The sequence below is a fragment of the Salvelinus namaycush genome, unplaced genomic scaffold (assembly GCF_016432855.1).
Source record: "Salvelinus namaycush isolate Seneca unplaced genomic scaffold, SaNama_1.0 Scaffold622, whole genome shotgun sequence".
In the NCBI taxonomy this organism is placed as follows: domain Eukaryota; kingdom Metazoa; phylum Chordata; class Actinopteri; order Salmoniformes; family Salmonidae; genus Salvelinus; species Salvelinus namaycush.
In genome coordinates, this window is record NW_024061334.1 from 24078 (window position 1) to 36456 (window position 12379).

Here is a 12379-nt window from a genome sequence, read left to right on the forward strand (position 1 = left end):
ACTCTAGTGGTTATAACACCACGGTCAGTAATAACAGCAGTTTTCCCTCTACTCTAGTGGTTATAACACCACGATCAGTAATAACAGCAGTTTTCCCTCTACTCTAGTGGTTATAACACCACGGTCAGTAATAACAGCAGTTTTCACTCTACTCTAGTGGTTATAACACCACGGTCAGTAATAACAGCAGTTTTCCCTCTACTCTAGTGGTTATAACACCACGGTCAGTAATAACAGCAGTTTTCACTCTACTCTAGTGGTTATAACACCACGGTCAGTAATAACAGCAGTTTTCCCTCTACTCAAGTGGTTATAACACCACGATCAGTAATAACAGCAGTTTTCCCTCTACTCTAGTGGTTATAACACCACGGTCAGTAATAACAGCAGTTTTCCCTCTACTCTAGTGGTTATAACACCACGGTCAGTAATAACAGCAGTTTTCCCTCTACTCTAGTGGCTACAACTCTATGGTCAGAAGTCACTCACGTGTTTCCTGAACAGCTCAGCGTGCGGGGCCAGGGCTGAGGGGTCGGCGTCGCTCACAAACTGCATGACCTCATCGATGGACCAGGTAGAGGGGTTCCTGCCCAACCCCGCCCCCCTGGGGGTCTGTCTGTCGGGGCCCGTGGGCTCGGGGCCCGTGGTGGAGCTGGCGGCTGGAGAACAGAGCAGTAAGACACGATGAACTAGTCTACAGCTCATAGTAGCTTCAGAGATAAACAGCAGGGGAAAATGTGTCTTCCTTGTGGTAATCTGCATTAGTTTTGGGTTTAGACAGTGACCCGTTCACATACGCCATTTGATTATGGCCCATAAGATAGTTTCTGAGCCATTTAATGGTCGGAGATGTTTAAATCCAGGGCTCGAAATTTGAACATTAAGATGGTATGATCTACTGTTGCCACTACGCTACTTCAAAGAGATTGCAATGATCAAATATTCCAGGGATTTGTGTCTTCAAACAAAAGCCAACCCCATAGCAGCAACCAGACTGACATGGAGAGCATAGTAGGGTATTGGATACAGCAACACACCATGAGGACAGAGAGGCTCTGACAGGGCCTACCTTCCACTCCTCTGTTGGTGTGTGTACAGGGGAGGTCCGCAGGGTTGGAGGCAAGGCGGTGCAGTGGTGTGCTGTGGGCGCGTCCGGGGCCATGGCGTGGGTAATAGGGGCTGCTGGCCTGGGAGTGGGTGTGGTAGTCAGAAGTGCTGCGCAGCGTCTTAGGGCGTGGCGTCATGGAGTTACCCATGAAGCACTGCTCCTTCAGAAGGCTGTTCTCCTCACGGGGCAGAGTATCTGCTGGAGAGATACACATGGTCCTCTGCCTTATAAGACCCTTACTCTAACCTCTATCTGCCCAATCCCAAGATACAGTACATCCCCTTGACTTTATGCACATTTTGCTACGCAACAGCCTTATTCTAAAATTATTGTTTTATTCCCTCAGCAATCCACACACAATTCCCCATAATGACAAAGCAAAAACAGGCAGATTTTTTTTGCAAACGTAATAAAATACACTGCTCAAAAAAATAAAGGGAACACTTAAACAACACAATGTGACTCCAAGTCAATCACACTTCTGTGAAATCAAACTGTCCACTTAAGGAAGCAACACTGATTGACAATAAATTTCACATGCTGTTGTGCAAATGGAATAGACAAAAGGTGGAAATTATAGGCAATTAGCAAGACACCCCCAATAAAGGAGTGATTCTGCAGGTGGTGACCACAGACCACTTCTCAGTTCCTATGCTTCCTGGCTGATGTTTTGGTCACTTTTGAATGCTGGCGGTGCTCTCACTCTAGTGGTAGCATGAGACGGAGTCTACAACCCACACAAGTGGCTCAGGTAGTGCAACTCATCCAGGATGGCACATCAATGCGAGCTGTGGCAAGAAGGTTTGCTGTGTCTGTCAGAGTAGTGTCCAGAGCATGGAGGCGCTACCAGGAGACAGGCCAGTACATCAGGCGACGTGGAGTAGGCCGTAGGAGGGCAACAACCCAGCAGCAGGACCGCTACCTCCGCCTTTGAGCAGGAGGAGCACTGCCAGAGCCCTGCAAAATGACCTCCAGCAGGCCACAAATGTGCATGTGTCTGCTCAAACGGTCAGAAACAGACTCCATGAGGGTGGTATGAGGGCCCGACGTTCACAGGTGGGGGTTGTGCTTACAGCCCAACACCGTGCAGGACGTTTGGCATTTGCCAGAGAACACCAATATTGGCAAATTCGCCACTGGCGCCCTGTGCTCTTCACAGATGAAAGCAGGTTCACACTGAGCACATGTGACAGACGTGACAGAGTCTGGAGACGCCGTGGAGAACGTTCTGCTTCCTGCAACATCCTCCAGCATGACCGGTTTGGCGGTAGGTCAGTCATGGTGTGGGGTGGCATTTCTTTGTGGGGCCGCACAGCCCTCCATGTGCTCGCCAGAGGTAGCCTGACTGCCATTAGGTACCGAGATGAGATCCTCAGAGCCCTTGTGAGACCATATGCTGACACATGCACATTTGTGGCCTGCTGGAGGTCATTTTGCAGGGCTCTGGCAGTGCTCCTCCTGCTCAAAGGCGGAGGTAGCGGTCCTGCTGCTGGGTTGTTGCCCTCCTACGGCCTCCTCCACGTCTCCTGATGTACTGGCCTGTCTCCTGGTAGCGCCTCCATGCTCTGGACACTACGCTGACAGACACAGCAAACCTTCTTGCCACAGCTCGCATTGATGTGCCATCCTGGATGAGCTGCACTACCTGAGCCACTTGTGTGGGTTGTAGACTCCGTCTCATGCTACCACTAGAGTGAGAGCACCGCCAGCATTCAAAAGTGACCAAAACATCAGCCAGGAAGCATAGGAACTGAGAAGTGGTCTGTGGTCACCACCTGCAGAACCACTCCTTTATTGGGGGTGTCTTGCTAATTGCCAATAATTTCCACCTTTTGTCTATTCCATTTGCACAACAGCATGTGAAATGTATTGTCAATCAGTGTTGCTTCCTAAGTGGACAGTTTGATTTCACAGAAGTGTGATTGACTTGGAGTTACATTGTGTTGTTGAAGTGTTCCCTTTATTTTTTTGAGCAGTGTATATATATATTATTATAATATCAAGTCTTGTTGTGTATGATGCACACATGTATTTGGGGAGTTTCTCCCATTCTTCTCTGCAGATTCTCTCAAGCTCTGTCAGGTTGGATGGGGAGCGTCGCTGCACAGCTATTTTCAGGTCTCTCCAGAGATGTTCGATCTGGTTCAAGTCCGGACTCTGGCTGGGCCACTTAAGGACATTCAGAGACATTAAGGACACTTGTCCCGAAGCCACTCCTGCGTTGTATTGGCTGTGTGCTTAGGGTCGTTGGCCTATTGGAAGGTGAATCTTCGCCCCAGTCTGAGGTCCCGGGCGCTCTGGAGCAGGTTCTCATCAAGGATCTCTCTGTACTTTGAGCAGTTCATCTTTGCCTCGAACCAGACTAGTCTCCCAGTCCCTGCCACTGAAAAACATCCCCATGCTTCACCGTAGGGATTGTGCCAAGTTTCCTCCAGATGTGAGACTTGGTAATCAGGCCAAAGAGTGTAATCTTTGTTTCATCCATTAGGTGTCAATTAGGTGCCTTTTGGCAAACTCAAAGCGGGCTGATGTGTGCCTTTTACTGAGGAGTGGCTTCCCTCTGGCCACTCTACCATAAAGGCCTGATTGATGAAGCTCTGCAGGGATGGTAGTCCTTCTGGAAGGTTCTCCCATCTCCACAGAGGAACTCTGGAGCTCTGTCAGAGTGACCATCGGGTTCTTGGTCACCTCCCTGACCAAGGCCCTTCTCCCCTGATTGCTCAGTTTGGCCGGGCGACCATCTCTAGGAAGATTCTTAGTGATTTCAAACTTCTTCCATTTAAGAATGATGGCTGCCACCGTGTTCTTTTGGATCTTTAATGCTGCAAAAATGTTTTGGTGCCCTTCCCCAGATCTGTGCCTCGACACAATCCTGTCTCGGAGCTCTACGGACAATTCCTTCGACCTCATGACTTGGTTTTTGCTCTGACATGCGCTGTCAACTGTGGGATCTTATATAGACAGGGTCTGAATACTTATGTAAATAAGGTATTTCTGTTTTGTATTTTTAATTTAAAAAAATTGTTTTCGCTTTGTCATTATGTGGTATTGTGTGTACATTGATGAGGAAAAAACAATTTAATCCATTTTAGAATAGGTCACTGATCATCAAAAGGTCTTTGCTTGTTTCTCCAACCTTTATATATGATTTGTGTTGATGTATTGGATGTCTGTAATGTGAGCCAGTAGATGGTGGTGCTGATTGGTTGATGTTACCTTCTGAAAGGTGTGCCTCTGTGCGCAGTAGTTTAGGGGAATGGGGGGCTGCGTAGGGGGATGAGTCTCTAGATAGACGTTTAATCCCCTGGCTCAGTGATGGGGCCTCCAACGCCTCCTCCTTCACTGGAACAGACAAACACACAGGGAAGAGATGTTGTTCCAGCTACAGACACAGTGCTAGTACAGACACACCGCTAGTACAGACCCACCGCTAGTACAGACCCACCGCTAGTACAGACCCACCGCTAGTACAGACACACCGCTAGTACAGACACACCGCTAGTACAGACCCACTGCTAGTACAGACCCACCGCTAGTACAGACCCACCGCTAGTACAGACACACCGCTAGTACAGACACACCGCTAGTACAGACCCACCGCTAGTACAGACACACCGCTAGTACAGACCCACCGCTAGTACAGACCCACTGCTAGTACAGACCCACCGCTAGTACAGACACACCGCTAGTACAGACACACCGCTAGTACAGACCCACTGCTAGTACAGACACACCGCTAGTACAGACACACCGCTAGTACAGACACACCGCTAGTACAGACCCACTGCTAGTACAGACACACCGCTAGTACAGACACACCGCTAGTACAGACCCACCGCTAGTACAGACACACCGCTAGTACAGACCCACCGCTAGTACAGACCCACTGCTAGTACAGACCCACCGCTAGTACAGACACACCGCTAGTACAGACACACCGCTAGTACAGACCCACTGCTAGTACAGACACACCGCTAGTACAGACACACCGCTAGTACAGACACACCGCTAGTACAGACCCACTGCTAGTACAGACACACCGCTAGTACAGACACACCGCTAGTACAGACACAGTGCTAGTACAGACACACCGCTAGTACAGACCCACCGCTAGTACAGACACACCGCTAGTACAGACACACAGGGAAGAGATGTTGTTCCAGCTACAGACACACCGCTAGTAGACACACCGCTAGTAGACACACCGCTAGTACAGACCCACCGCTAGTACAGACCCACCGCTAGTACAGACCCACCGCTAGTACAGACCCAACGCTAGTACAGACACACCGCTAGTACAGACCCACCGCTAGTACAGACCCACCGCTAGTACAGACCCACCGCTACTACAGACCCACCGCTACTACAGACCCACCGCTAGTACAGACCCACCGCTAGTACAGACCCACCGCTAGTACAGACACACCGCTAGTACAGACACACCGCTAGTACAGACCCACCGCTACTACAGACCCACCGCTAGTACAGACCCACCGCTAGTACAGACCCACCGCTACTACAGACCCACTGCTAGTACAGACCCACTGCTACTACAGACACACTGCTAGTACAGACACACCGCTAGTACAGACACACAGGGAAGAGATGTTGTTCCAGCTACAGACACACCGCTAGTAGACACACCGCTAGTAGACACAACGCTAGTACAGACCCACCGCTAGTACAGACACACCGCTAGTAGACACACCGCTAGTACAGACCCACCGACACTGCTAGTACAGACACACCGCTAGTACAGACCCACCGCTAGTACAGACACACCGCTAGTACAGACACACCGCTAGTACAGACCCACCGCTAGTACAGACACACCGCTAGTACAGACACACCGCTAGTACAGACCCACTGCTAGTACAGACCCACCGCTAGTACAGACCCACCGCTAGTACAGACACACCGCTAGTACAGACCCACTGCTACTACAGACCCACTGCTAGTACACACACCGCTAGTACAGACCCACCGCTAGTACAGACCCACCGCTAGTACAGACACACCGCTAGTACAGACACACCGCTAGTACAGACCCACCGCTAGTACAGACACACTGCTAGTACAGACACACCGCTAGTAGACACACCGCTAGTACAGACCCACCGCTAGTACAGACACACCGCTAGTACAGACACACCGCTAGTACAGACACACCGCTAGTACAGACCCACCGCTAGTACAGACCCACCGCTACTACAGACCCACCGCTACTACAGACCCACCGCTACTACAGACACACCGCAAGTACAGACACACCGCTAGTACAGACCCACTGCTAGTACAGACCCACTGCTAGTACAGACCCACTGCTACTACAGACCCACTGCTACTACAGACCCACTGCTAGTACAGACACACTGCTAGTACAGACACACTGCTAGTACAGACACACCGCTAGTACAGACACACAGGGAAGAGATGTTGTTCCAGCTACAGACACACCGCTAGTAGACACACCGCTAGTAGACACACCGCTAGTACAGACCCACTGCTAGTACAGACCCACCGCTAGTACAGACCCACCGCTAGTACAGACCCACCGCTAGTACAGACCCACCGCTAGTACAGACCCACCGCTAGTACAGACCCACCGCTAGTACAGACCCACCGCTAGTACAGACCCACCGCTAGTACAGACCCACCGCTACTACAGACAAACCGCTACTACAGACCCACCGCTAGTACAGACACACCGCTAGTACAGACCCACCGCTAGTACAGACACACCGCTAGTAGACACACCGCTACTACAGACCCACCGCTAGTACAGACACACTGCTAGTACAGACACACCGCTAGTACAGACACACCGCTAGTAGACACACCGCTAGTACAGACCCACCGCTAGTACAGACCCACCGCTAGTACAGACCCACCGCTAGTACAGACCCACCGCTAGTACAGACCCACCGCTAGTACAGACCCACTGCTAGTACAGACCCACCGCTACTACAGACCCACTGCTAGTACAGACCCACCGCTAGTACAGACCCACCGCTAGTACAGACCCACCGCTAGTACAGACAAACTGCTAGTACAGACACACCGCTAGTACAGACCCACCGCTACTACAGACCCACTGCTAGTACAGACCCACTGCTACTACAGACACACTGCTAGTACAGACACACCGCTAGTACAGACACACAGGGAAGAGATGTTGTTCCAGCTACAGACACACCGCTAGTAGACACACCGCTAGTAGACACAACGCTAGTACAGACCCACCGCTAGTACAGACACACCGCTAGTAGACACACCGCTAGTACAGACCCACCGCTAGTACAGACACACTGCTAGTACAGACACACCGCTAGTAGACACACCGCTAGTAGACACACCGCTAGTACAGACCCACCGCTAGTACAGACCCACCACTACTACAGACCCACCGCTACTACAGACCCACCGCTAGTACAGACACACCGCTAGTACAGACACACCGCTAGTACAGACCCACTGCTAGTACAGACCCACTGCTAGTACAGACCCACTGCTACTACAGACCCACTGCTACTACAGACCCACTGCTAGTACAGACACACTGCTAGTACAGACACACCGCTAGTACAGACACACAGGGAAGAGATGTTGTTCCAGCTACAGACACACCGCTAGTAGACACACCGCTAGTACAGACCCACCGCTAGTACAGACCCACTGCTAGTACAGACCCACCGCTAGTACAGACCCACCGCTAGTACAGACCCACCGCTAGTACAGACACACCGCTAGTACAGACACACCGCTAGTACAGACACACCGCTAGTACAGACACACCGCTAGTACAGACCCACCGCTAGTACAGACCCACCGCTAGTACAGACCCACCGCTAGTACAGACACACCGCTAGTACAGACCCACCGCTAGTACAGACACACCGCTAGTACAGACCCACCGCTAGTACAGACCCACCGCTAGTACAGACCCACCGCTAGTACAGACCCACCGCTAGTACAGACCCACCGCTAGTACAGACACACCGCTAGTACAGACACACCGCTAGTACAGACCCACCGCTAGTACAGACCCACCGCTAGTACAGACCCACCGCTAGTACAGACCCACCGCTAGTACAGACCCACCGCTAGTACAGACACACTGCTAGTACAGACACACCGCTAGTACAGACCCACCGCTACTACAGACCCACTGCTAGTACAGACCCACTGCTACTACAGACACACTGCTAGTACAGACACACCGCTAGTACAGACACACAGGGAAGAGATGTTGTTCCAGCTACAGACACACCGCTAGTAGACACACCGCTAGTAGACACAACGCTAGTACAGACCCACCGCTAGTACAGACACACCGCTAGTAGACACACCGCTAGTACAGACCCACCGCTAGTACAGACACACTGCTAGTACAGACTCACCGCTAGTACAGACACACCGCTAGTACAGACCCACTGCTAGTACAGACCCACTGCTAGTACAGACCCACTGCTACTACAGACCCACTGCTACTACAGACCCACTGCTACTACAGACCCACTGCTAGTACAGACACACTGCTAGTACAGACACACTGCTAGTACAGACACACCGCTAGTACAGACACACAGGGAAGAGATGTTGTTCCAGCTACAGACACACCGCTAGTACAGACACACCGCTAGTACAGACCCACCGCTAGTACAGACCCACCGCTAGTACAGACCCACCGCTAGTACAGACCCACCGCTAGTACAGACCCACCGCTAGTACAGACCCACCGCTAGTACAGACCCACCGCTAGTACAGACCCACCGCTACTACAGACCCACCGCTAGTACAGACCCACCGCTAGTACAGACCCACCGCTAGTACAGACCCACCGCTAGTACAGACCCACCGCTAGTACAGACCCACCGCTAGTACAGACACACCGCTAGTACAGACCCACCGCTAGTACAGACCCACCGCTACTACAGACCCACCGCTAGTACAGACCCACCGCTAGTACAGACACACCGCTAGTACAGACCCACCGCTAGTACAGACCCACCGCTAGTACAGACCCACTGCTAGTACAGACCCACCGCTAGTACAGACCCACCACTAGTACAGACCCACCGCTAGTACAGACCCACCGCTAGTACAGACCCACCGCTAGTACAGACCCACCGCTAGTACAGACCCACTGCTACTACAGACACACTGCTAGTACAGACACACAGGGAAGAGATGTTGTTCCAGCTACAGACACACCGCTAGTAGACACACCGCTAGTAGACACACCGCTAGTACAGACCCACCGCTAGTACAGACACACCGCTAGTAGACACACCGCTAGTACAGACCCACCGCTAGTACAGACACACTGCTAGTACAGACACACTGCTAGTACAGACACACCGCTAGTAGACACACCGCTAGTAGACACACCGCTAGTACAGACCCACCGCTAGTACAGACCCACCACTACTACAGACCCACCACTACTACAGACCCACCGCTAGTACAGACACACCGCTAGTACAGACACACCGCTAGTACAGACCCACCGCTAGTACAGACCCACTGCTAGTACAGACCCACTGCTAGTACAGACCCACTGCTACTACAGACCCACTGCTACTACAGACCCACTGCTAGTACAGACACACCGCTAGTACAGACACACAGGGAAGAGATGTTGTTCCAGCTACAGACACACCGCTAGTAGACACACCGCTAGTACAGACCCACCGCTAGTACAGACCCACCACTACTACAGACCCACCACTACTACAGACCCACCGCTAGTACAGACACACCGCTAGTACAGACACACTGCTAGTACAGACCCACCGCTAGTACAGACCCACCGCTAGTACAGACCCACCGCTACTACAGACACACCGCTAGTACAGACCCACCGCTAGTACAGACACACCGCTAGTACAGACCCACCGCTAGTACAGACACACCGCTAGTACAGACCCACCGCTAGTACAGACCCACTGCTAGTACAGACCCACCGCTAGTACAGACACACCGCTAGTACAGACACACCGCTAGTACAGACCCACTGCTAGTACAGACACACCGCTAGTACAGACACACCGCTAGTACAGACACACCGCTAGTACAGACACACCGCTAGTACAGACCCACTGCTAGTACAGACACACCGCTAGTACAGACACACCGCTAGTACAGACACAGTGCTAGTACAGACACACCGCTAGTACAGACCCACCGCTAGTACAGACACACCGCTAGTACAGACACACAGGGAAGAGATGTTGTTCCAGCTACAGACACACCGCTAGTAGACACACCGCTAGTAGACACACCGCTAGTACAGACCCACCGCTAGTACAGACCCACCGCTAGTACAGACCCACCGCTAGTACAGACCCAACGCTAGTACAGACACACCGCTAGTACAGACCCACCGCTAGTACAGACCCACCGCTAGTACAGACCCACCGCTACTACAGACCCACCGCTACTACAGACCCACCGCTAGTACAGACCCACCGCTAGTACAGACCCACCGCTAGTACAGACCCACTGCTAGTACAGACACACCGCTAGTACAGACCCACCGCTACTACAGACCCACCGCTAGTACAGACCCACCGCTAGTACAGACCCACCGCTACTACAGACCCACTGCTAGTACAGACCCACTGCTACTACAGACACACTGCTAGTACAGACACACCGCTAGTACAGACACACAGGGAAGAGATGTTGTTCCAGCTACAGACACACCGCTAGTAGACACACCGCTAGTAGACACAACGCTAGTACAGACCCACCGCTAGTACAGACACACCGCTAGTAGACACACCGCTAGTACAGACCCACCGACACTGCTAGTACAGACACACCGCTAGTACAGACCCACCGCTAGTACAGACACACCGCTAGTACAGACACACCGCTAGTACAGACCCACTGCTAGTACAGACCCACCGCTAGTACAGACCCACCGCTAGTACAGACACACCGCTAGTACAGACCCACTGCTACTACAGACCCACTGCTAGTACAGACACACCGCTAGTACAGACCCACCGCTAGTACAGACCCACCGCTAGTACAGACACACCGCTAGTACAGACACACCGCTAGTACAGACCCACCGCTAGTACAGACACACTGCTAGTACAGACACACCGCTAGTAGACACACCGCTAGTACAGACCCACCGCTAGTACAGACACACCGCTAGTACAGACACACCGCTAGTACAGACACACCGCTAGTACAGACACACCGCTAGTACAGACCCACCGCTAGTACAGACCCACCGCTACTACAGACCCACCGCTACTACAGACCCACCGCTACTACAGACACACCGCAAGTACAGACACACCGCTAGTACAGACCCACTGCTAGTACAGACCCACTGCTAGTACAGACCCACTGCTACTACAGACCCACTGCTACTACAGACCCACTGCTACTACAGACCCACTGCTAGTACAGACACACTGCTAGTACAGACACACTGCTAGTACAGACACACCGCTAGTACAGACACACAGGGAAGAGATGTTGTTCCAGCTACAGACACACCGCTAGTAGACACACCGCTAGTAGACACACCGCTAGTACAGACCCACTGCTAGTACAGACCCACCGCTAGTACAGACCCACCGCTAGTACAGACCCACCGCTAGTACAGACCCACCGCTAGTACAGACCCACCGCTAGTACAGACCCACCGCTAGTACAGACCCACCGCTAGTACAGACCCACCGCTAGTACAGACACACCGCTAGTACAGACCCACCGCTAGTACAGACCCACCGCTAGTACAGACCCACCGCTACTACAGACCCACCGCTACTACAGACCCACCGCTAGTACAGACACACCGCTAGTACAGACCCACCGCTAGTACAGACACACCGCTAGTAGACACACCGCTACTACAGACCCACCGCTAGTACAGACACACTGCTAGTACAGACACACCGCTAGTACAGACACACCGCTAGTAGACACACCGCTAGTACAGACCCACCGCTAGTACAGACCCACCGCTAGTACAGACCCACCGCTAGTACAGACCCACCGCTAGTACAGACCCACCGCTAGTACAGACCCACTGCTAGTACAGACCCACCGCTACTACAGACCCACTGCTAGTACAGACCCACCGCTAGTACAGACCCACCGCTAGTACAGACCCACCGCTAGTACAGACAAACTGCTAGTACAGACACACCGCTAGTACAGACCCACCGCTACTACAGACCCACTGCTAGTACAGACCCACTGCTACTACAGACACACTGCTAGTACAGACACACCGCTAGTACA

General features: G+C 52.4%; 1 protein-coding gene across 2 annotated transcripts in view; it reads right to left on the reverse strand.

The window, feature by feature from the left end:
- The window catches only part of LOC120042153 (sex comb on midleg-like protein 2), a 78595-nt gene that overhangs the window by 9408 nt on the left and 56808 nt on the right, over window positions 1-12379 (reverse strand). For both annotated transcript variants that reach the window (XM_038987014.1, XM_038987013.1), the window contains 3 exons: window positions 4325-4450; window positions 1070-1306; window positions 490-659 (listed from right to left, as the gene is read on the reverse strand). In XM_038987014.1, coding sequence (XP_038842942.1) covers window positions 490-659; window positions 1070-1306; window positions 4325-4450 — 533 coding nt within the window. The remainder of the gene's footprint in view (window positions 1-489; window positions 660-1069; window positions 1307-4324; window positions 4451-12379) is intronic.